Source organism: Artemia franciscana, chromosome 12, assembly GCF_032884065.1.
Source record: "Artemia franciscana chromosome 12, ASM3288406v1, whole genome shotgun sequence".
In the NCBI taxonomy this organism is placed as follows: domain Eukaryota; kingdom Metazoa; phylum Arthropoda; class Branchiopoda; order Anostraca; family Artemiidae; genus Artemia; species Artemia franciscana.
The window spans coordinates 15,088,114-15,115,608 of record NC_088874.1 but is presented as its reverse complement, the minus strand read 5'-3'; the positions used below and the strand labels follow the sequence as shown (position 1 = coordinate 15,115,608).

The 27,495-nt window shown below is 33.9% G+C and overlaps 1 protein-coding gene across 1 annotated transcript in view; it reads right to left on the bottom strand.

Annotated features, from left to right (window-relative positions):
• Window positions 1-27,495, bottom strand: part of LOC136033733 (uncharacterized) — a 189,509-nt gene that overhangs the window by 114,271 nt on the left and 47,743 nt on the right. Inside the window, exons 6-7 of the mRNA XM_065714626.1 lie at window positions 22,032-22,235; window positions 10,884-11,049 (exon numbers count right to left, since the gene is read on the bottom strand). Of these exons, the coding sequence (XP_065570698.1) occupies window positions 10,884-11,049; window positions 22,032-22,235 (370 nt within the window). The remainder of the gene's footprint in view (window positions 1-10,883; window positions 11,050-22,031; window positions 22,236-27,495) is intronic.

Here is a 27,495-nt window from a genome sequence, read left to right as displayed (position 1 = left end):
CCAGAATCATGGCAACCAAAGCACCTGCTATGATAGAAGTAACTTTTTTCCAACTAAAAACAGCAAGTTTATAGACTTTCGGTTATTTCTTTGATACTTGAGGATGTTTTTGCTTGCTATTTCCCTCGTTGATATCGCTAATTGATAAATAAATCAATAGTTATGCGTGGAGCACATATAATTATAATTAATATTGCTGGCTTCTATTCGCAATCCTGAGCAGTATCAGTTACCTAATCCTTTTTTGTTTTGAAAATCAAAATAATTACATATCATTCCATCAAATAAAAAATAAAGCATATAGCTTCTTGAATATTTTATGTTTAATAGTATATTTGAAGATGTAGAAGTCGTATATATAAATATGTAATTTTGCTGACCACAGAATCGAATCCACGGGAGATAGGGTGGACAACCCCTTCTTCCAGAAACAAATATTAGTTTTTACATCGTTTTTTTTTGGAAAAGCTAAATAAATCCTTAACCTGCGGCTTCAAGGCATAAATAAAGAGTAATTTGGAGTCAAGAATCTCGCTGGAGGGGTCATTTTAGATGTGGTTCCATTCACAAAAAAGCTTGATTATTGAGAAAAAAGTCCTACCGACATTGAATAAACCCTAGTTGAAACAAATGTTTGGTAAGCAATTTCCATTGCAGCCTCCTTACAACAGCATTAAACAAAAAAAAACAACAACAAGTTTTTCAAATGAAAGTAAGGAGCAGTATTAAAACTGGAAACGAACAGAAATTATTACGTATATGAGAGGGTTACTCCTCCAAAACACCTAACTCTTAACGCAAAAGTTTTTTAGTACTTAAAAAAAACTTCTTATTGTTCTAATTAAACAAACCTAGTGTTTCCAAAGTCGTTCTTAAAGTACTGGGACAAAATTAGAACTTTAGCGTAAAGAGCAAGGTGTTGTGGAGGAGTAACCCCCTCATATACGTAATAATTTCTGTTTGCTTTAAGTTTTAGTGTTGCTCCTTACTTTTAGTTAGAAAAACTTGTTTTTTTTTATTTTATTACTGATCATTTTTAAAGAATGCCAAGAAATCTGGCATAGACAATTCGTTCCTGGTGAAAATTTACCCCGGATAATTACCTTTAAAATCTCCACGCGTAAAATTGAAATAGAAAAGAGAAAGCAAGACATAAAAAGAATTTCGACAAAACCCCCAGTATAAAATATCGCCTGAAAAATTTACCACTTGAAAACTTCCTTCCCCATGGAAAGTTATCCCCGAGGAAAATCCCACCAGCAAAAAAATCCCCCCCTGAAAAATGTATGCATACTTCCCAATAAAAACTACTATACATAAACAATAAGCAAATTTTGTAACTTAAAAACCTATCCCCAGTGGCTGTGGGAGGCTCATGATACAGCCACAGGCATAGTTATTCAGCCTTTCAACTATTCTGAACAAAATGGCTACCTCAAAGTTTTTAACGGACGATTTTGAAAAAAGGGGTGTGGGAGGGGGCCTAATTGCCCTATTTTTTGGTCAGTTAAAAACAGCACTAGAACTTTTAAACTTCTAACTTTTGTTCGAATGAGCCCTCTCACAATATTCTAGGATCACTGGGCTGATAGGACCACCCCCTAAAAAAAACAAGGAAAACAAACATCCGTGTTCTTTCTTGTGTCAGAAAATACCAAAATTTCACATTTTTTCATATAGGAGCTTAAAACTTCTAAAGTAGGGTTATCTCTGTTTCCCCCTTTTTTTGAATTAGTTAAATTTTCTCAGGCTCGTAACCTTTGATGGGTAAAATTAAACTTATCATAACTTATGAATTTGAGACCAGCATAAGACCTCAATTCTTTCGATGTATCTCTTGGTATCAAAATTCCGTTTCTTAGAGTTTAGATTACTATTGAGTCGGGTCGCTCCTTACTTACACTTCGTTACCACAAACTGTTTGAAAATGGTAATTTAGCACTTAAATTGAATTGTATTTGCTAATTTAGCAAATACAAATTGTTCAAATCGATTACAAATACAAATTATTTCACATACAAATAAATACAAATACAAATTATATTCAAATACAATTATTACGTATATGAGGGGGTTACTCCTCCACAACAACTCCCTCTTTACAATAAAGTATTTATTACTTAAAAAAAGCTTCTTGTTGTTTTAATTAAATAAACCTAGTGTTTAAGGAGCCGTTCCTAAAGGATTATCACAGAATATAAACTTATTCGTAAAGAGCGAGGTGTTTTGGAGGAGTCACTCCTTCGTATAGTAAAGATTTCTGCTATTTTATAAACTTATTCGAACTTATACATTTGAAACTAGAATATAATTTGAGGAGTAACCCCTTCATATAGTAATAATTTTTGTTATTTTATAAACTTATCCGAACTTATACATTTGAAACTAGAATAAAACCCCAATTCTTTTAATATATCTAAGACACGTAATGTGTTAGACCTTAGGTTTCAATCACCTCAGTAATGGAAAAGAGTTCAGTGTGTCAACATTGAGGATATTATTCTTGGCATATTCTTTAATAATGGAGATTTTATCTATTGGATATTGAAGACGCAAGCAATGGTGAAATGAAACCTAGGGTTCCTCACATAGCATTAGAAATTACAAGGGGTTATAGGCTAACCCTAGAATGGGAAATATGTTTCCACGATATATAATATCATTAAGCAAATTCAAGTCGGAAGAACAACTATGCTTTGCAGCAAAAGTGGATATAATACATAGACAACGATTACAAGAGAGATTAAGTGCAATAGTGAAAAATATTCTAAATCATTTTTTGGAGAAAACTCGCAGACCATGTGGGGGTGATGATCTGAAAGATTTTAAACGAAGTCTTCTTAATATCAGTGCATCAACTGCTAGTATGCAAAAAAGTAGTGGATGCTTCACATTATGTTTACGTTCAAAATGGTTCAAGTGTCGAAAGGTATTTATGAAAATATTGGGAAAGCGGTAAGGTTAAGTTCCCCCACCACACTTGACCGAGTCGCTGGATTTGAAAATAAGTAAACGAGAGAGTATTTACAGAATGAACCCAGCTACACTCTTTATCACAATCATAGAGTTTGCGGAACTCACTATTGAAAAACAAAAGTCTTTTTCCCATTGCATATATTATAAGCAGATCTTTTGACTCTAGACAAGATTCAAAGACATCACAATAGCTCGTACAAGTACATTTTACTTACAATCAGTGTTTTTAGTCGCTATGCGGATGCTGTTCTATTGCGTTCAAAGAGAGGTGATGAAGTTCCTAAGACATGAAATCTATCCTTGAACAAGATTCTATGGGAAAATGCCAACAGATCGGGTTAGTGAATTTGTTACTCCACATGTAAAAAAGGTTTTATTGAAATACAATGCTCTATTATAGCCATAGTCCAATAAAGGTGACAATGGCTGAACGATTGATGAGAACAATTCGACTTTTAATCTCAAGCTGTTTTAAATTGAAAAATATTGCTGCTTTTATTCGAGATTTAGATAAAATCAAGTTGATTTAAAATCAACGCGCTCGTTGATCCCTGTCCAATCTTAGTCCTCTTGAAGTTCGTCACGGTAACAATAAACTTGACACTTTTTTGAACAATATTCCAGTGAAGGGAGGGGAAGTTAAAAAAATTGAATGTTGGGGCTAAAGTTCGAATAAACTGAACAAGCAATATGTTTGAAAAGGGAAGTTACTTGTGGCCCACTTTAACTTTTAAAGTGTTAAAAGTCTTAGACACTAAACCTGTATCGTATCGTCTGTGCAATATGAAAGATGAAGAGATTTTTGGCGATTTTGACGAGTTTGAATTGAAAACAGTAAAAAACAATAGAATTTATCAGTTTGAAAAAATATTAAAGAGTCGAACTCGCAAGGGTAAGAGAAAGTTGCCTGTTCGTTGGCTAGGATGAAACTCTGATATTGATTCTTGAATTGCCGCTGAAGACGTTTACAATGCCCAATAATTTCTCTGTAAAATTCATATCCAATTTCTCTGGCCCCCTCTATAATGATTTGAATCAAACACATGATTTTTGGAGAAAACTCCCAAACCATCAAATTCGAGGGAAAGTATTAAGTTGGACTTGTTGATAGTATTAAAAAAAACTTATAATATCCTGAGAAAAGATCATACTTATGAGAAACGTTAGACGAAACGATTGGCCAATGCATGATGAGGAAAAAAAATGCATAAAACCACTTAACTCTGTTACATAACTGCATTGTACCCTAAAATGCAAAGAATATTTCTCTGGCCCCTCTATAATGATTTAAATCAAACAAGTGATTTTTGGACAAAACTCTCCCCCATCATCAAATTCGAGGGAAATTATTAAGTTGCACATGTTGATTGTATTAAAAAAATACTTATGATATCCTGAGAAAAGATCATACTTATGATATAAAAGTTAGACCAAACGATTGGTCAATGTAAGGTGAGAAAGATTTATGGTCGCTATCTAAAATACAAAGAATATGGTAGTATGACTGTTTTTTGTTGTGCAATCAACAGAAAAATCTCTACTCGTAAGAATGATGCATTCCATTTTAACTATTCAATGGAACCTAATAGAATTTACATCAGCTCCCCCATCGAGAATGGAAAGATTCATCTCAACGAAAATCTGATAGATATTCTTCTTTTTAAACGGAATTTAATCAAAGGTAAAAGCGGTGGCACTGTCAGTGGGATGGAACGTGTTATTTTTGCAGACTATCCACCCGGCTTCTTATCAGACAACTGTATATTTCTTTATGCATCCTTTGTCGAGACGTCGAGAGTCGGTAAAACCAATATACCCTTTATACATGTTTTTAAACGAAAAATCACTCACGACCACCACTATGATCTAAAGCACGTTCAACACGGAATATAATCAAGGGGAAAAGTGCTGTTACTATCCTTGGGATGGAATGTGTTATATTTGCATACCATCCACCTGGCTTCTCCACAGACAATTGTACATTTCTTTATGTATCCTTTGTCGAGACATTGAAAGTCGGAAATGTCCCCCCTACGTGATCTTGAACGAAAAATCACTCACAATCCACCACTGCAATATAAAGCCCCTTCAATATATTTCAGTCAGCACTTCGTATTTGGAACCCTATCAGTTAATATTAAGTGAATTAAGCGATCCTTTAGCAGTTACAAAAGTTTCGGCTGTGATTACATATTACTTTCGACCCAATATATAAAGAGATTGTTAATAGGAAAAATACTTGTGTTTGTCCTGTAATTGATTGCAATGTTACTTCTCTTAGTCCACAACAATTGGGTGATGGAATAGACACTTACAGGGGTCGTTCATCAATAGTTAGTCACGGTATCGGCAACTGATTCGCTAAGTTGTTTCGTTCTCCATTCCCCCTGAGTAATATATATATATATATATATATATATATATATATATATATATATATATATATATATATATATATATATATATATATATATATATATATATATATATATATATATATATATATATATATTCCGATTGCTGCAGCTTTTACGTCCTCTCTACACTACATGATTGGGACTCTGGGATGGATTTTCAGGAATGCGTCTTACAAAATCTCAGGTACAGTGTACGATCCCTCGGCGAGCAACAGAAATCACAATAAAGCGGAAAATGTCTGAAGAATGCAAGGGACACCTCATCATTCATCATTTTTAACTGAGGCAAAAACTTTAAAACATCGCCCTTGACGAACAACAAAAAGAAACCAAGAGTAAATATTGTTAGATAGAATAATAATTTCTTTTCCTCAAAATGGCATATTTACCACATAAAGAATCTAATCCCTCAGTCACCTCATCTCTACATCTTTCCAATGGAGAAACGTTGATATGAGTGTTACTCATGGTTACAACGAACAATTTTTTCCACAACAACCCCTCTCCAAAAATTTACATTTTCAAATTTATCCCAGTGAATACTATTTCAAAGTTTGACTTCCACATTTATAGAGTTGCAAGTGATTGCTAAAAATCTAACAATGAAAAACCTAGTGCAGCCGCTGGATTATCCTTTGGAAATTGTGTACAACACAATGTGTTTGGACAAATAAGTGTCTACATAAATGGAACGTTGGTGAGCAGAAGCAATAATCTTTCAAACTATCCAAGTTATATACTATTCATGTTGATGATTCCAATGACCTATAAGAAATTGAGATGTTTATCTATTGGATATGTATATAAGACAGACACTGGCACTCACAATATACTTAAAGATGTGACATCTAAAAATTTATACTTGGTTGGGAAAATGAATCATGGAATATTTAATATACCACAATGGCTGCCTTTTAATTTTTAACTCTGATATAAAGCTATAACTTGCTCCATACAATTATCTTTTGCGAAAATTAGTTGCCGCTGAACCTGATGTAACAGTCTCCCTCGCCTCGGCAATGCTTCTTATAGGAAAACAACAGGTTATGAGCTCTGTTGCTTTGGCAACTGAAAAATAAAGAGCTAGTGGAAATAATATCAAAGTGCATGTTCCACATACAATCACAAATCAGCAACATATTGCGACGGGTTCTCGTACCAACACCGATTCATCATTTATCAATGGTGAAATTCCTTCAAAATTCGCTTTGGCTTCTGTAAAAGTGCTATTGCAATAGGATGATGGAAAAATTCTCCAAACAAATTTGAAATAATTGGACTTTCATATCATTCGTATGTACATTGGACATTCGTATGTAAAGTAAATGGAATTCCACACAACGGTATATCCTTTGATACATCCTATAAGATCCTATATGAATTGACAAAGTAATACCTAGATAGTGATTCACAACTTTTTGAAGATTTTGCAACCGATGAAATGTTTAAAAAAACTCGTGGTATCATTTTGTTGGATTTGTCCGGTACTCAAGATATGAGTATTGTCCGAAAGGACACAGTACGTTTCAAGTGTACCTTTGTCGAACCATTGGAGGAGAGTATAGCATGAATCTCAATAAATAAATCTGAAAACTATAGGGAGGGAAATTACCCTCGATGGTGGTATTCTATTAGACTTGGTACGATGAACACAAATCAAATAATTAATGTATTCAATTTGGATCCCTATATGTCCAAATACAAATACTATTGCATACCCTTGTATTTTCTCAACCATATTCAAAGTGTTAACAATACATTTATCATCGTTAATACTAGTCCATCAACTGTAAAGACCGGACAGTGGCTAAGCACCTTTCAAATAGCGAAGAACATTGAATTTTTTGATCCTCTTGGCCTACCGTAGGCATTTTACACCCCTCACATCAAAAATTTCTTGACCAAAGGGGAAATTTTATTATTCAAAATCGGATGCGACTACAAGATTTATCCACCAAAATCTGTGGTTTTCATGGAATACTTTATTTTACTTTTCGATATCGCGGATATACTTAGAGTTAATTTCTCAGCATTTATGCAGACTATCCTCAATTGAGTTATTTTCTAGTTAAAAATACCCTGTTCTATCTGTATAATATGAATTTCAGTGCTCTAAGAGTCCTTATAAAATATTTGTGAATTCGTTTATTAGTAAAACTTGTATGTAAAATATGAAGTCTGTGTCCTTTAGGTTTCTTCTTTCAGGTATAGGTAACCATCGGTAATGATAACTGGAGGCAGCTCATAAGGATTCAACTTGTATTCGTCTTGGCATGCAAAGTAATTGTCACATTTTCTACAACGTAATGTAACTTCATTTTATTAAATCCCTTCGTGAAGTCAATGATACTATTTTGATTCATATGATATAATTTACGTGTTTCAAATTGCTTTTTCGAGGTAATATCACATACGATGTTCTCAGATTAAGATTCGATTTCTGCAACAGCCAAATAAAAATCAGTAGGTTTATAATCACATTAGCCAGTATCTTAAAAATAAACTAAAATCACGTTAGGGTTTTTTTCCAGTCATATCAGGGTAAGTATTTTTCTATTGATCGCATTGATCATAGTGACAATTGAAAGAGAGAAAACCTCTAGTGTGAGTCGAAAGCATCTTTAAGACAGAAGTTAAAGTCTTTAACTTGAACTGCGTATCCTCTATTCAACTTACATGGATCGCAAAATCTACACTTTTCATTATAGTTATTCACAATAGTAAAACTATCAAAGGTTGACCAGCTGCCACCCAATGTATACAAACATAATGGACATGAATAAAAATTTCAATGTTGACTATCTCACTGCCAAAAAACACGATCAACAAAATGGATGTTTTCTAGGAGGAGGAGTAATCGAGTTACGTCACACGCCAAATCAGTTAAACCTATTTAGATAGGATTTTTTTAGCCGAATTTCTAGGCAGTGCTCAAAAGTAAATCCACAATATCATTTTTTTGTTTCAATTATGTCAATAAATTTGGTAAATACAACTGGACTACGACGTAAAAGTTTCATATAATAGTCCAAAGACAGAGAATCATTTTATTAAATCGTTCAGCCTCCTTTGAGAAAATATTTGTTTTTAAAGAGAAAACTCATCATCTCTAGAAGAAATCATCATCTAGAATGAAACACTTTCCCAGAGTCACTAGATTCCTTAAGTTTTTTTGTCTCTCAAATCCAAGCATTTTTAATCTTGACACTGACACTACTGATTATAGAATAACAATGAATGAAGATTCTAACTCGCTAGTAGTAAACCCAACAAACTCAATACTTTTTGTATATTGATTCACATTGTTGTCTTCAGTATGTTTCACTAATGCATTTAATCCGTTTTGTACTCTTTGGATATGCACTGTATCCACTTTTGATACAAAGTATAACTGTTCTTCAGACCTGAGTTTGCTTAATGATATTAGATATGGTGCAAACACCTCGTCCCATTCTAGGGTTAGCAGACAACCTCTTGTAATTTCTACTGATATGTTAGGGACCCTAGGTTTCATTTTGCCATTGCTAACGCTTTTCAAATCCAATAGAGTAAAAGCATCGATTACTGAAGAATATGCCAACAATAATATCCTTGATGTTGACACACTGAACCCTCTTCCAATATTGAGACATTTTGCATGTCATTGACCTTCAAAACTAGTTCTTGCTGGATTATAAAGGCCCAAGGAACCAAAACAATTCACGTAAGATTGCATCATTTTCACTTGTAAATATTGGACCACAATCATTTTTCACTGGCGGATTCTAATAGGTCCTACTACATAACAACCAAAGGAAAAACTTGAATAAGTAAACAAACCCTATTATATGACATGCAGGTTCATTAAATTGTTATCGGTGCAATATAGTATTACGCAAGATCTAGGCATGCGTAATAACATCTTGAGGGGATAGTAGCTCCAATAGTATACCCCCTATGGGATCGGTTGAATCCACGATTCTTTCACTACTCCTTATATGCAGAACCATCTCTATTTCTTTAAGATCAGTGTTTATTTTCACTCAAAACAAATATTTCATATATTAAATGTTTTATCTATTAAATTATGTTTTTTCTCTAATGAATATAAAAGCGAGATTGAAACTGAAATGTGATGAACTGAAATATGAACAGTGATGAAAGTTTCCGAATTTTGAATTTACTTTAATCAGTCAACTATCTACTTTAAAAGTTCTGAAGTACGAAATGTAATTAAAACATCTGTATGTACTAACTAACAATATTCGTTGAACTCCAAATTGTTTTCATGAAAGCAAAGGTAAACCTTTTAATAACTTTCCTAAATTTATTTACAGTTTTCTCATTTTTCGATTTTTTTTTCTCTTCTTCTTGGACTAAAGATTCCATTCTTGAATTGTTGAACTCATTAGATGAAAATATCCCCTGTTCAGTTTTGTATAATCATAACGTATCCTTGCATTTCATTACACTAAATACCATCAGATCACAGTCGTTCCAGAAACTTCTTGATGTCTTATTGAACCTTCCAAATTCATTGCATTTTGCTTGTCGCTTTGCCTTATTCATTTTGGTTTTACGTCTTTCAAAATAAAACAGTGTGTCACACGAAACTTAATATTTATTCTTAGTTTTGCACCGATAAGAAAAGGAAACAATAATTGAAAAATAGAAAGGCTTTTAACTGTGCTCCCCTTCTGAGTCCCTTATGGGAAATGTTTCGAAGACAATAATTGCTTTTGATTCAGGCGGAACCGAGACGCTACACATATAAAATCTTCTAGTTTATAATTCAATAACAAAAGGTTCTACAAAACTCAAATAATTTCTTAAATCGGACTGTCATTTAATTTCAAGTATAAAGTGAAATATGAGTAAGAAAATAGGCAAACTGTCTTTACGACGATGAAGTTTTTACTGCCTAAATTAGAAATTTTACTTGTTTAGGTATATTTTCATGTTATTTTGATTACGTAAAAATTCTACATTGTGTTTTCACTTTGTTTAATTATATTAAAACTTGGGACTGTATTTTTTTTAACCAACATAAGAAAATTCATAAAAATTTATATAATTTATTCAATATATATGCTAGACAAAAGAGCCCGTTAGTGAATTCTTCGTCTAGCAATGAGCACGCTTTGCGGGGTTTCAGTTGGCCCGCACTTTGTTCGAGCAGGACCGTAAGCAGACTTCGGATCGCAAGTGTGTTATAATAATGTTTGTGTGTGTATGTGTGGCTTGAGAGTCTTTTTGGTACACTCATTTCACTTAGTCCTAATAGGAACAATTAGAACTATACCGCCATTCAGGTAGTTAAGTCCTTGCAGGTTCCCATTTTTTAACAATTCATGGAAACCCCCTTCCTAATTATTCAGAAGACAAAATACGCATCAAATGAAATTAATTTTAATGTTGATTCCAAATATCTTAACTAAATAGTAGTTTCTAGTTTAAAAAAATACTAAAAGGGAACAAAATAAAAACAGAATGGCTGACAGCTGTACTCACCCTTCTGAGTCTCTGATGGAAAAAGCTTTGAAATCTATTATTGCTTTTGATTCAGGCGGAACAGAGACGGTAATGTTACAGTATGAATCTTCCAGCGTAAAATTCAATAATAATGTGCCGTTCAAAATATAAAAGCGACTGCAGTTTACCTTTGGCATTTCATCACCTAAAAGCGAAACGTAAGTAAACTCTACTGTAAACGTAAGAAACTTAACAAAAACTGGTTAAAATTGAACCTTGCAAAAAAAAAAAAAAAAAATAAAAACAAGAAACCTATATAACATAATTTTTCATAATTAAAAACGAAAGACAAAAAAAGAGATAGGTCACTGAATAGAAGAACTTCGGTTCTTGGTCTTTTTTCACTCTAGGGCAGTGTCTCTGAAATCAAACACAAAATCTTTCCTTCAGATTTAGCTGTAATTAAATGTTGACTTTATCCCTTAATTTTCGCATATCACATTCGGTGCAGAACGAATTATGTTACTTAGCAGAGGCAAGTGGCACTAAGTGGTTCAAAAACCTTCGTAGTTTAAATGTAGCGATAAGTTGCCAAAATTTAATCCACTAAATAAATCAGTTTAGGACATCGAGTTTCTTCTTATGATTAAATAAAAAAAAACTAATTTTTTTAGCTGAAAGTAAGGAGCGACATTAAAACTTAAAACGAACAGAAATTACTCCGTATATGAAATGAGTTGTCCCCTCCGCAACCCCTCGCTCTTTACGCTAAAGCTTTTAATTGTTTTAAAAAGTAAAATTGTGGCAAAGAGTCAAACTTTAGCGTAAAGAGCGAGGGGTTGCGGAGGGGACAACTCATTTCACATACGGAGTAATTTCTGTTCGTTTTAAGTTTTAATGTCGCTCCTTACTTTCAGCTAAAAAAATTAGTTTTTTTTTTTTAATTTAATTTCTGAACGTTTTTGAATTAATTCATGTTTGGTTTTGGCTCTCCGCACTTAAATTATTAAAATGAAATTTGTATATTAATTCTTTTTTTGGCTAAATGGCTTTCTCTTAGTTTTGATCAGACGATTTTGAGAAATAAGGGGTGGAGAAGGAGGCCTAGTTGCCCTCGAATTTTTTGGTTACTTAAAAAGGCAACTAGAACTTTTAATTTTTAACGAACGTTTTTATTAGTAAAAAATATACGTAACTTAAGAATTAACTTACGTAACAAACTTTCATAACCTTATATTTTTATTATGTATACGAGGGGGTTTGTACCCTCGTTAATACCTCGCTCTTTTCACTAAATCGTAAGTTTTGTCCCAATTCTTTAAGAATGACCCCTGAATCAGAAAGGCCGTAGAATAAATAGTTGAAATTACTAAAAATACTTTAGCATAAAGAGCAAGGTATTTATCTCCTCCTAAATACCTCGCTCTTTATGCTAAAGTATTTTTAGAACCCCTCATATGCGTAATAATCTCTGTTCGTTTTAAGTTTCAATGCTACTTCTTCCTTTCATTTGAAAAAACGTTTTCATGTTTATTTTTCATTGTTTTCTTATAGTAATGCTAGAGAATCCTGCGCCCTTGTCATTGAATTTTTCTTCCCCCATGACAGATTCCTCCAAGGAAAGATCCTCCAACATAGCCCCCTCTCCTCAGCCCCCTGAATAAAATCCCCCTGAAAACGTCTGTACACTTCCCATTAACCATTACTATATGTAAACACTGGTCAAAGTTTGTAACTTGCAGCCCCTCCCCCAGGGATTGTGGGGGAGTAAGTCATCCCCAAAGACATAGTTATTATGGTTTTCGACTATGCTGAACAAAATGGCTATCTCAAAATTTTGATCCGTTGACTTTGGGAAAAACATGAGCGTGGGAGGGGGCCTAGATGCCCTCCAATTTTTTGGGTCACTTAAAAAGGGCACTAGAACTTTTCATTTTCGTTAGAATGATCCCTCTTGCGTTATTCTAGGACCACTTGGTCGATACGATGACCCCTGGGGAAAAGAAAAAAAAACAAAAAAAAAAAAACGAATAAACACGCACCCGTGATTTGTCTTCTGGCAAAAAATACAAAATTCCACATTTTTGTAGATAGGAGCTTGAAACTTCTACAGTAGGGTTCTCTGATACGCTGAATCTGATGGTGTCATTTTCGTTAAGATCTTATGACTTTTAAGGGGTTTTTCCCCCTATTTTCCTAAATACGGCAAATTTTCTCAGGCTCGTAACTTTTGATGGGTAAGACTAAACTTGATGAAACTTATATATTTAAAATCAGCATTAAAATGCAATTCTTTTGATGTAGCTATTGATATCAAAATTCAATTTTTTAGAGTTTTGGTTACTATTGAGCCGGGTCGCTCCTTACTACAGTTCGTTACCACGAACTGTTTGAAACTTGTATTACTATATTTTTTTTTTGAAAAAAAAAAACTTCAAGACAACATAGGACAAGGTAGAATTCATAAAGAAAGGAAAAAACTCAGATTACATACAACAAAACTATCGAAGTTAACGAAAAAGGAAAGGTAAAATTACCAAAAAAAAAAACAACAAGAAAGTATTTAGTAGACAAGACCATTCATACAATATCGGTCTGTATGTCGTTTTATATTTAGCAATTGGTTTGGCGACGGTATTATCCTTATTTGCGACCTAAAACTTTGGAATAATTTGAGAATCTGAACCAAATTGTGGATCAAATTCTACTGCTTGAATCTTTTTTTTAAGTCAAACTAAAGACTTGGAATGCTTTCAGGGTGTGATAAAAGCAACTTTGAGGCATAGGATAAGAAATAAAAATGCCAATTTGGAAGATATCGAGTAGCGTGGTGCCAATTCTGATTCAGCACCGATTTCACACGAGATAGACTACTAATCTATTTTTTTTCTAATTTTGGACGTAGGATAATTTCAATCAGAGCACATTTGAAGGTAGGATAGTTTCATTCCAGTGTAGTGGTATGTACCTTTGACGTAGGAGAAGAAAATACTTAAAAAAACATTGTTCGGAGATATTCTAATTAGTTTTAGTTAGAAGTCCCTAAGAACAATATTGCGTAGAGTCAAACAGTCCATAGTAATGAACTATAACTAAGAAGCGACCCGGCTCAATAGCAAACGAAACTCTAAAAAACGGAATTTTGATACCAATAGATATATCAAAAGGATCAACTTATGTTGCTGATTTCAAACATATAGGTTTTATTAAGTTTACAAAGGCTACGTGCCTCAGAAAAGTTGTTGGATTTTTAAAAATGGAAAAAACATCCCCTAAAAGCTATAGCATCTTAATCAAAATGACACCACCAGATTCAGCGTATCAGAGAGCCCTACTGTAGAGGTTTCGAGCTCCTATCTGCGAAAACGTGGAATTTTGAATTTTTTGCAAGAAGAAAAATCACAGATGCGTATTCATTTGTTTGTCTTTTCTTTTTATTTGTTTTTCCCAAAGGTAATGGTATCGACGCAATGATCCTAGAATATCGAGAGAGGGCTCATTCGAACAGAAATTAAATGATCTAGTTTCTTTTTTAAGTGACCGAAAAGAACGGAGGGAAACTAGGCCCGCTCCCACGCCCGTTTTCCACAAAATTGTCAGATAAAACTTTTAAGATAGCCATTTTGTTCAGCATAGTTCAAAATCCAAATAACTATACATTTGGAGATATAATAGCCCCCACAACCCCTGTGAAGGAGTCTCTCAGTTTTGAAATTTGCCCATTGTTTACGCATAGTATTTGTTATTGGAAAATTTGCATAATTTTTTTGGGGGGGGATGAATTTTCTGCTTGGGAGATTTTCAATAGGGAGAATTTTTCCATGGGGAGGGAAGTTTCCAGGGGTTGAATTTTTCAGGGGAAATTTTACCCAGGAGAATTTGTTCGAATTACTATATGAAATTCTTATGTCTTGCTTTCTCTTTGCCGACTCAATTTTACGCGTGGAGATGATTAGGTAATTTTAGTAGTAGGATGTTTAGGTAAATTTTCACCAAGATTGAATTGTCTAGACAACATATCCTTGGGGAGGAAGGATTTTTCAGCGGAGAAGTAGCCAGATTTTCTGGCATTCTTTAAAAACGATCAGAATTTAAATAAAAAAAAAATATTTTCAACTGAAATTAAAGAGCAACATTTAAACTTAAAAAGTACTGAAAATGTTACGTAGGCGAGGGGAGTTGTTCCTCTTCAACACCTCGCTCTTTACGCTAACGTTTGAATTTTGTCCCAATTCTTTAAGAACGACTCCTGTGAAACAAGGTTATTTTAATTAGAGCAATATGAGTTTTTTCAAATACTAAAAAACTTTAGCGCAAACAGTGAGATGTTGCGGAGGAGCAACCCCCCTTTTTGTAATAATTTCTCTTCGTTTTAAGTTTTAATGTTGCTCCTTTTCAGTTGTTAAAATCTGTTTTTGAGCCAAATGATAGATTGCTAAGCTGCGACAAAATTAATGTAAAACTTTAAAAGAATATGAGGACATTTTATTTCGCACATAGCAGGGTAAGTAAACTTTGCAATAAAAATAATTGCACACTGCATTTGTAGTTTAGCTCATTATGTAGGTTAGCTAGAAGTTGCAGGTTCAATCGGGGTTTCAAAGAGAGTTTAGAAGATGTAGTTTAGGAGATGTTGTGCGTGTGATGTTAGGAGATGTCAGGAAAACAAGAATTACAATGGATGCACAAGGACCAATTCTACATTTAAGAAGGACAATGTCCTGGCGTGAGGAGACTGTACAATTGAAAATGAGCGTATTTTATTTGTATTTTATTTGAGCGTATTTATTTTATTGGTATTTCGGTTGTAAATAACTTTGCAATACAATCGTAAAATTAATACTAGCTGTCAGTGCAGCTAACCGAATTATAATATTAAAAAAACAACAACGAGATGTTAATAGCACCTTTCACAATATACAAGATAACAAATAAGCTAAGGACTAAAAAAAGGTACCAGAAAGGTATAGAAGAGGCAGGGGGGTGATTTGATTCCATTGCATGAACAGTATTAATATTCTTAAGTATTCTTAAAGAGTTTCTTATATTTTTTACGCAGTCCGTTTCTTTGTGAGCTTTTTCAAAGTTATACTTTCCCCCGAGCGTCACTACACTAGAATTCAACCTTCTAATCAGAGCCATACTATTTTTAACAGTTCACCCGTAGCTAATATTAACATCTTTCTTTGGTAAAAATAAAAAATATGTTGCAACTTTTCAATAACAGTAACAGGACCATAACACTAACTGAACAGTAACAGAAAAATAATAACAGATTTTTCAGAGTGACCCTGGACTTGCTCCAGAACTTATTATCATTAATAATAGTTAATCATCTGTTATTACTTTTGTTCCAAAACAACAGATAACGAAGCCTCAGTCATTTATATAACAATAACTACAGAACGGGCAAAAATATTAACCTTTTTACGTAATATAAGCATTTTAGGGAGTACGTTTGTTGTTATCTGTAAAGTTAGCTTGAAGAGGATAACAACGACTTGGCAACCATTAATGACCATTGAGTTCAGAAACACCGACGCAAACTATATAACTTGGCTGTTAAAGCTACCTGGCGGTTTAAATACTAAAAGACAATCCACGAAATAGGGAACTAAATAAGACGTATCTAGATTATAAATTTTGCGTATTACAATAGTAATACAGAAGATACATGTTTCCACAATTAGCTATTTTTTTATTCTTTTCATTGTGTAACTTGTATTTACGCTTCATTAACTTTCACCCGATTTCCTGTTTGTTTTATTTTTCTCAGCATTATGTTTGCAAAAATACGGCATATACTTTCAAGGTTCATTGATTAATAATACTATTTTTAAACATCATTTATCATTACTTGCAATTTGTATCGTTAATTTTCCATAGATTTCAGATGAATAGCGTGAGTAAAAACTAAATTGAAATTGAGTGAAAAAAGTTTAATTGCTCAATCTATTAAGCACAAAAAAGTTGTTCGCACATACTAACCTTTAAAAAGTAGTTTGATAATTTACTATGCTGGATATTAATTTCTTTAGACACGCAACACACACTTTCCAGTAGCTGGTAACATGAAGCATGAAATATGTGAACTTGTGACATTTAACACCTATACTAGAGAAAGCTCAAAGATACTAATTCAGATACAAGTTCCAAAACATAATAGCTCTTTGCGTGTTGTTTCTATCCAGATTAAAAAAAAACTATAAAATTATTAGAAATCTGAATTTTATGAGGGTACTTCTTGAATCTAGCCGTTTCACAAAAGGGTAGGCCTACTTCTTGAATTTAAATGCTTTCCTAAAAATAAACCGACGGAAAACAGAAAATAGTTGATTCATGGGTCCCCCAAATATGAGGCATGAAGATGCCCAAGAAATTGTTTTTCTCAAAAAGAGGGCCTAGAAAGGGGTCAAAAACTTGTTACCCTTGATTAGCTCGAGGTTACAGCCTTAGTTCCCAGGGCAAAAGGGAATCAAAGGATTCATTAATTTATCCATAAAAATCTCAGTGACCTTTATTTCTGGTAACTCATCTGAATTTTTGTTCGTTTTGGATTTTGGGCATTTGTTAATTGAATCAATTCCTCTTTGCATTAAATATGGATTATTAGGTAACTTTATTTCCCTTCAATTTCGGTTTCAGTATGGCACTCAAGTTTTCTTTGAATAGCTCTTTTTTGGAAAACATTTTTTAATGTAAAAGGAATCTCAATTAACGTAATAACCAGCACATTATAGTGATTTCAATAATAATATTTACTATATCCTGTAAAATTTTTCTTTATACTGTATGTCTCTAGCAAAGAAGAAACGGGTATATCTCTGGATCCCTCTTTGCTCTTCTTGGTTGAGGGGGAATAAAATAGAGATCAGCACCATCAGTTCTGTAAGTTCTGACGTCGCATCTTTAGCCTTTTACCTTTACATGTAAGGCCTTGGGGTTCTGCAATTCTGTAGACCAAATCTTCTATCAACCCTGATTTCAGGAAGATGTAAAATGTCCATCTTTCGAATAAAATTAACAAAACCTTCGTCTTAAATGGACTACTTAGATAATTTGGACCTCTTGCACCTGGGACAAGAAGAATCATGTCACACATAAAGACAAATTTTGGGCATTGTGACCGTTCTGATTTGAATCCTATACTTAATTAAATTAAAAAAAACTAGTTTTTTAAACTGAAAGTATGGAGCGAGATTAAAACTTAAAACGAACAGAAATTATTCCGTATATGAAAAGGGTTGTCCCCTCCGCAATCCCTCGCTCTTTACGCTAAAGCTTTTAATTGTTTTAAAAAGTAGAATTGTGGCAAAGAGTAAAAATTTAGCGCAAAGAGCGAGGGATTGCGGAGGGGACAACCCATTTCATATACGGAGTAATTTCTGTTCGTTTTAAGTTTTAATCTCGCTCCTTGCTTTCAGTTAATAAAACTTTTTTTTTTATTTAATTTCGGAACGTTTTTGAATTAATGCATGTTTGATTTTGGCTCTCTGCACATAAATTATTAAAATGAAATTTGTATATTAATTGTTTTTTTGGCTAAATGACTTTCTCTTAGTTTTGATCAGACGATTTTGAGAAATAAGGGGTGGGGAAGGAGGCCTAGTTGCCCTCCAATTTTTCGGTTACTTAAAAAGGCAACTAGAACTTTTAATTTTTAACGAACTTTTTTATTAGTAAAAAATATAAGTAACTTAAGAATTAGCTTACGTAACAAACTTTTATATTCTTATATCTTTATTATGTATACGAGGGGGTTTGTACCCTCATTAACACCTTGCTCTTTACACTAAATCGTAAGTTTTGCCCCAATTCTTTAAGAATGACCCCTGAATCAGAAAGGCCGTAGAATAAATAGTTGAAATTACTAAAAATACTTTAGCATAAAGAGCGAGGTATTTATCTCCTCCAAAATACCTCGCTCTTTATGCTAAAGTATTTTTAGAACCCCTCATATGCGTAATAATCTCTGTTCGTTTTAAGTTTCAATGCTACTCCTTACTTTCAATCGAAAAAACGTTTTCATGTTTATTTTTTCATTGTTTTTTTTTATAGTCTGAATATTTATTATCTGAATATAGTAATGCTAGAAAATCCTGCGCCCTTTTCATTGAATTTTTCTTCCCCCATGAAATATTCCTCCAAGGAAAGATCCTCCCACATAGCCCCCTCATAGCCTCCCAGGGGTCAATACGATGACCCCTGGGAAAAAAACAAAACAAAATAAAAAAAACAAATAAACACGCACCCGTGATATGTCTTCTGGTAAAAAATACAAAATTCCACATTTTTGTATATGGGAGCTTAAAATTGTTGCTATAGGGTTCTCTGATAAGCCAAATGCGATTGTGTGATTTTCGTTAAGATTCTATGACTTTTAAGGGGTGTTTCCCCCTATTTTCAAAAATAAGGCACATTTTCTCAGGCTCGTAACTTTTGATGACAAAGACTAAATTCATCAAAATTCCGTTTTTTCGAGTTTCGTTTACTATTGAGCCGGGTCGCTCCTTACTACAGTTCGTTACCACGAACTGTTTGATCTAAATTTGTATTCTTAAAGCTGACGATTTTTTCGTCTCAGATAAGTTTTTTTTTCTATTTGTTAAACCTATGAATCTAATAGTAGAATCAAATTGACACTATTAATATATTCCCCGTTTTTACTTTGTACTTTCTGTCTATTGTATCGGGGTATTAAACGAAGGGGTAAAGCTTACCCCTTAAAATTCGTAACAACACTTCTGCTTTATTGTATTCTTCTTTAACCTTTTCGCATAATTCAGACAACTAAACTCACGACTATATATGTTCGTTAGTTTCTTAGAAGTTAAAACTCTTTATCCTAGATATTGATTAAAATTTTAGTGATAAACCTCCACCCCTCTCTCTTATACATCAGCTTTGAGCTTAGCTACGGTAGTCAGCAGGGGCGTAGCTCCAGCATTTTTATTGGGGGCAAGACGGATACATATGCTGATAGTCAAGGGACATAAGCTATAAAATAATTTTTCTCTCTGAATTATTGGGGCCAACTGCCCCCTTCTTGCCCCCCCCCAAAGTCGCTCCTGGTAGTCAGACTAATGCTTCGTTACATATGCTCTTAAATGCTAATTCATTAATCATAACTACCCTGCTACCTAGTTCTTCTTCTAACTTTTATATAACTATTGTGACCTTTACATAAATATAATCTCTCCATAAGTATTCCTTTCGCAATGACATACCAGTCGTAATAAAAGTAGAACTATATCAAACATTTATAATATTATTGGTAATTTGTAACAGTTTTATTTTCTTTCATAACGAGATTTTTCTTCCTTGGAAATAGTTGCCATAACAACATTACTCCCTGTAGTCTATTTAGCCTATTTTTGTGAAAAGAATTGTCCCAGTGAAACAGTGGCACAAATAAGCTTTCTAATCTCTGATTCAAGGACAATTTATACTTTTTCTCCCTATTTTTCCTTGTTATTGGAAAATTTCATTTATTCATTATCTTCCCTGGTTGTAATAAGTAGGTATAAAATATCGTTTTAGTCAACAGTTAATGGTTATTCAGGGTACTGCCACCATATCCCAAGATTTTTATAACTTAATTAAATGACAAACATAACATAAGAAGATAATCGCAGTTTCCATGGAAGGAATAAAGTTTAAATTTTAAATTTTTGCCCTCTTTGGTCATGCGAAATGAGTTTTTGTATTTGACTAAGCTAATGATGTAATCGTATTTATCTTTATAAATGTAACCATATGAAAATTAAATAAAAATATGCGTCTTCCGAGGAAAAACGACTATCTAATTGCCGTTTTTCTAGTTAGATCCCATCATACTGACTTAACCCTTCTGAAATATAATATGTGCTATAACCCTATATTCTACACAAAATATATCACAATAATTTGCTTTGAAACCGCAAACATATTACTATTTCATTTTTTGTACTCTATAACCTACCTGTAACTTCGAGGTGGCGATATCATTTGGACAAAATGTCTCTTTAGTTTCATACTTCACCATTTCAGTTCATATTCCTTTTTTTCATTTTGGTCTCTTGAGTGGATGACAGTTTATGTTTCGAAGCGTATCGAATAAGGATATCGTTTTTAAACTTCTTTGACTGTGACTTAGCCTTCTTAATAGTAAGCGAAGGGCTATTTTGCTAGTTTTATGTCACTGTTAGCCACGTACAAATAATCTTATACTAAACATGATACAAAATTTTAAACTCAAATTCTCTTTGAAAATGCGACTGAAATTTCATTAAGGGTAAAAACACTAGTAAAGATGCAGTGAAAAAAGAGGAAGATAATGAAGAGATTAGATAAAGTACTGGTGAGTAAATAAGGTATTTATCAGTTAAGGTCATTCAAGACCCAAAAAATGATTTTGCGAGTTACAGAGTCGGCCTAATGTCTCAAAGACAATGGACCAAAAAAGACAATTAGTGGATTTTTCCCAGCACCACGGCATACTCCCGAAGCAAGTTTGGTAAAAATTAATAGAGGATCTTCACTGTGTTAATAGTTCAAAAATCAAACAAGTGGCTAGTTTAAAATAAAGAAAACTGATAATAACATGCTAGTTGTTAAGCAAAGCACTGTCCATTTAATGTACATACAGCATAAAGAATATGCATCCTGTATTGGCAAGGTTTTCAATCAAGGCGGGTGACCTAAAATGGAACGCCCAGAACTGTCAAATTACTTAAATGACACTTCTTTTGAACTGATTTTGAATTTTTTCCAAGTAGGTAAGATATGATATTTTCAGGAACTGCCACTTCCTGAACCTTGAAAATCAAATTCAACCCAGTTCAATCGAAAAGACAAAACTCACGCTTTCTAATCACATACCATTCGTTAGATTTGTATATTTCTATCTCCACCGCAAAACAGGAGAAGTTCAATGTTTTTTTTAACGTTTCCAGAAAAGAAGATGTCAGCTTTTAGTTTTCTGTCCTTTATTCGGATCTCTTATCCTAGCTCTACAAGTTATGGCAAAATCACCCAATCAATTGTAATCCCTATGGTCACACAAACTAATAAAGTTTATAATGGACGAGATAAGACAATCCTTTGAGGTATCAAAGCCACTTAACCCCCTTTTCATTTTGAAAATTAGCCCGTCACTTTAGAACTAACAAATATGGCATTGTCAAAAAGTAAAAAAGTAAAACTTACCTAAGAGCGGTTTTGTCTCACATATAAACATATTCTTTTTTGAACAGTCTCTTTTGAGCCAATAGAAAGTCCCAGTTTTCCTCCCCGCAAGTCGCTTATTCCTAAAAACTCCTTTCAAAGCAAGAATCCTTTGACGGATTTCTACGCAGCTTTCTTCCTCAACCTCAAATCCTTCTGTTAAGTTTGTTTTACCGGAAAACCAATCTGAAACAGGATAGCATTCATGTTTTAATTAGGTTATGAAAAGCAGAACACACTGAAAATAGAGAATCAAATTGCCATCCAAAATAAGGCTAATAATCGTTAACCTTAATTAATGCTAAAATCTAAGTATACTGACTAACAGGCTGTGTTTCACATTTGACTCCGAATTATTCAGAGTCACTCTCGAGTCTCGACCATTCCAAAAGCCTAGAATTAGCATGGAATTAAGACACGAAAAACCTATTAGCGATTCATCGTTAATGTAACGCCAATCAGAAGGGGAGCATTTCTCTATATTATCTTGCCACCAATCAAAATTTTCTTGTCCCTCCCTAAAGAGGAAAGATAACTTTTTCTAGGGTATTTTAACTGAAAATACTTTTTTTTATTTTCATTGACAAATTGCAAATTTGCCCCCCCACCTAGATTTTGAAAAATATATTCACTGGCTTTTCTTGTATGTAGCCGATCCTTCTATTTAGGAGAGTTGCTCCCAGTAAGTGACAGAGAGACACTGGATATTTAAAGTACCAAGGACATCAAAATGAAAAAACTTTTTGCACCCTAGGTCAATCAGGGGTCTATTTATTCCTGAATATCGGCATACGAGACAATTTTCGGTATACAAGAAAAAGCGGTACCAAGCGGTTGTGCAGCCCAAATACAGACAAGTATTACGAAGTTTAGTCAAATGGTACACCCATTGGCTATTAAACAAATGGTTCTTGGCACTCAGCCCCCCGCGGAAAATACCTCCACCCACCCGGAAAATACCCCCGTCCCCACGGAAAATACTTCTCACGCAAAATACTGCCCGTGAAACACCCCCACGGAAAATCCCTCCCCCCATGGAAATAAGATTTTCTAAATTTGAGAATTTTAGTTGAGTTTTTTTTTTAGTTTCGTTCAGAAGTGCTATAGAAAGGGATATAGAGGAATTTACGCATCATAAGTATCTTAAAAACTTAAAATAAAAACCGCAAATCCTTTTTAGTTGAAAAGACTTCCTTATGAATGTCTGCAATTTTTGGCAGTAGCGGGTGCCAAATTAAAAAAAAAGAAGAAAAAAATGCAGGCAAAAAATAATTAAATTTAAGGTAAAATACATGGCACCAAAAAGTTTAAGAAGGTTTAGCTTTCCTTTGAAAGGGTAGTTGGTTTTGGGAACCAACAAATTCTTACTGTCTAAGCTTTTATCGACAAAAACGTTGTCAAATTCTACATGTTTACTTGTCTTATCTTTCAAGCGTAAAACTACCACAAATCACTATCATTAAATAAACGAATCCCAAAAGGAACAGAAATTACAATAGATAACCTAGTCCAATTCACAACGAGCAAAAATTATGAGGAGTAGGGCTGAGAATCCCCACGCCTTCTTAAGACCAGAGCATAATTTGAACTTTACTTAAAAAAAGAAAGCCAAATAACCGCAAATTGTCAGCTCAACACATATATTCTGATTTTTTTCCTTATAGAAAAGAGAGGGAAAAGCAAACAGCCTCTCAGACTTAAAGACACGGAGAGAGACACAAAAAACATATGAACACACAGAGTCAGACATACAAACACATAAACACTGACAGAGAGACAAAATAATAGCCGCTGAGACACACATGTATAGAAAGAGAGAGAGAGAGAGAGAGAGAGAGAGAGAGGAGAGAGAGAGAGAGAGAGAGAGAGAGAAAGAGAAAGAGAGAGAGAAAGAGAGAGAGAAAGAGAGAGAGAGAGAGAGAGAGAGAGAGAAAGAGAGAGAGAGAGAGAGAGAGAGAGAGAGAGAGAGAGAGAGAGAGAGAGAGAGAGAGAGAGAGAGAGAGAGAGAGAAAGAGAGAGAGAGAAAGAGAGAGAGAGAGAGAGAGAGAGAGAGAGAGAGAGAGAGAGACATACAAATACACAGAGTCAGACGCACAAATGGACAAAGACAGACACAAAGACAAGCAAACAGCCGCTCAGACACCCAAGTACAGAGAGATAGAAACAAAGCAACATTCAAACATAAAAGAGTCAAAGACACAAACAGACAAAGACAGACACATAGACAAGCAAACAACCACTCAGAAACACAGGCACAGAGAGAGAGAAACAAAATGCTATAGTCATTAGAGCCTCAGGCTGTATCCTCTGGAATAATTAAGCCACCACCACTTTTTAAACAAATAATAATTTGTCTTTCCAAAATTCTCATATTTTACGTAAAAAACAAAAAGCTAGTACGATAGAAGGGTCTGATTGTTTCGAGTTCAATATAAAAAGCTCTTTTAAATCAATATTTTAATTCATTTCAATCTCAATGTTAGACATCAGTGTTATTATATATGCTTACCACCATGTTGGGCACTTGTTTTTATGAGCATTGGATTATTCTTTGGATATATTTTCTTTTATTATTTGGTAAGTTTTGCTTACGTGGTACTTTTATGAACGTCTTAAAACAGTCTTTAAAAGGGAAGATGCGAGAACTACTAAATTTAATCTGCTTAGTAAATGGACCATCAACTAGGAGTAGGCTTTCACGGAAAGGGGAGCTCACACCATTAACTCTCGTTAATAGGAAGAGGCTCAAAGGGACAAGTGTGTCAAGTATTTTCATTATGGGTATTCATGTGTGATTTTGCAAATTGACTAATACAAGTTAAAGGGTCTGAGTAAATACCGATTTAATTACCGAGTTTTGGCTGAAAAGGATAAAGCGACTTTTGAATTATCAAAATTACTGAAAATAATTTTGTTTCATACAATTGCATTTCAAATTGGACTTTTTCAATTTTTCATTTCACCTAAAATGATTTAATTTTTAGACCATGAAACACTGGGCCATATTATAGCCATCGCTTGTAAATAGTCCTTATTTTTTTGGCTGTTTAGACATGAACTCATATTACTTTTGTCCTTGCTTTATGATTCTTCCATGCTAGATGGGACCCTAGTCAATATAATGAAAGCTAAGTGTATTTCAATGGACATTTATTCAGGAAGATGTAGGGGGTCATAATATTCATAATCTAGATGGGACGGGGCGTCTGAAAATTTATTGCTGGGTTCATCATTACCTAGGAATTTGCTGATTGCTGTGTAGTATGAGACTTAACAGGACTGGCAAGAAGGCCTTGTCCAATAAGTGGCAGCATACAAAGCAGGGCAGTAAACAAAAATGGCTAACAGCTCAAAAGAATGTTTGAATTTAGTACAAACAAAACTGACAAAAGACATAACAGCAGCCGATGCGCCTGTAGTATTTTTCTATTTTATGACATATTAATTTAGTGGCGTCGTTAGAGGAGGGCAAAGGGACAGTTGCCCCCCCAATAATTTGGGAAAAAACTATAGCATATTAAGCAGCTTTAAAACTGTTTAAAAGCTCTTTTCAAGAGTCGAATTTGCTCCTTACTTTGAGCATAAGATTTGTTTTAAATTAAACCATTCTCGTTTTTAACATAAAGAAAACGAGAAAAATAAGGGTCCATTACACTTCCTAAAATGTTCCAATTAATATTTTTCCAAATGTACTGCCTTTGAAACCTTATCATCGAGTAAAAATGTGAGCCTGTTTCCCCACATTTGCTTAGGTCAATTTTTCCCTCTGATATTTAAGGTCTTTTTACTTTAAAGTCTATCATTTCAAGGTTATATTCTCTTATTTTAAAACTTTCAAACTCTAGGAATCAATTTTCCCTTCCAACTGGCATCCATGGCAATTTTCATTTAATTTAAGGTTTCTGCTGCAGTGATATCAAGAATTCTTTAGATTTTTTAAATATTCTTTGTGAAACAATACCCAACCGATAAGCCAATAATTCCAACCTTATTTTTCGAATTCTTTCAAATTTTAAATACGGTCACTTTTTAAATGTGAAAAATATGTCACAATATGACGTTACACAGTCTGTTATAATACTTTGACTTATCCTGTATCTTTGCTTAGACATCGCTATTGCGCTGCCTCTGATTTTTTATTTCGCTTTATGTGGCCCGTTGATATGAATACTATTTATTAATATAGATGGGCGATCCAACAAAAAAGACCATTTAATAGAAAATCATAAATAATATTTCAAATGAGCCCTCTCGCGATATTCTAGGACCACTGGTTCGATACTATCATCCCTAAAAAGAAAAAGAAAACAAAGCAAAAACAAATAAACACGCATCCTTGATCTTCCTTCTGGCCAAAAATACAAAGTTCCACATTTTTTTTATATAGGAGCTTGAAACATAAACAGTAGGGTTCTCTGATATGCTGAATATGACTGTGTGATTCTCTGACATTCAGTGCGTGTTTCCCCCTTTTTTCAAGAATAAGGCAAATATCTCGTAGCCTTTGATGGGTAATACTAAACTCGATGGAACTTATGTATGAAATTTCCCGTTCAAATTTAGTCGAGAGTATATTTTGGCATCACTTGGATTCTGCATGACTGAATTTGCGCTGGTTATCTCCTTTCTTCTATCTTTCTCTCTGTTAAATTTTTCATTGATTCTCTTACACAAATTGCACGAAATTACTGTAAAATCAGCGATCGGCCAATTTTTCTACTGTCAGGGAATTTTGTAAAGAAAATTGATCAAAGAAAAACAGATAAACCATACATAGAACATGATGACTAAAAATTAGTGAGGAAAGTGAATCTAAGGTAGCTGTTATCTCCCAAATGAATTAGGATAACTTTTCTACTGATTCAGAACTACTACTTTTTATACATAAGTTTTAAGATCCTACTGGCTTAGCATAAAAAGATGAAAAAAAACTTGACAAGAAGAAAATACGAGGATATTTACAGCTGGTGAAAATGCAATGCAGATATTTTTCTGCCGAGACCTCAACTCGACCGTCCTCAATGTAAAAAAAAAGATCATAAAAGGCAACCACTGAAATAAATAAAAATTAAACCGTAAAAACCTTACATTCGAAATTAAATCCGCCTATGCCGCCAGAGACATCCAGGGCATCCCCGAGACTTCGCCAATCTTTTTTGAATTTGGCAGCTGCATATATGTCTACCCTATCGGGTTGGACAGAAGCATGGATACTGCGCAGGTAAGACTGATATGTTTGTCAAAAAGTGTTCCGAGATCCTCCCCATCTTCAACTTCCGTTTGGGTGCAAATCTAAAGTGGCTTTTGGGATCTAAGTAGCCTGAATTCTGAGAATATGGCCCAAGTATTTCCACCTCCAAGCTCTAATGATGTCAGTCACCAGAGGCTGGTTGGCAAGTTTGCAGACTTTTTCATTTGTGATTCTGTCTGACCAATGAATCTTTAA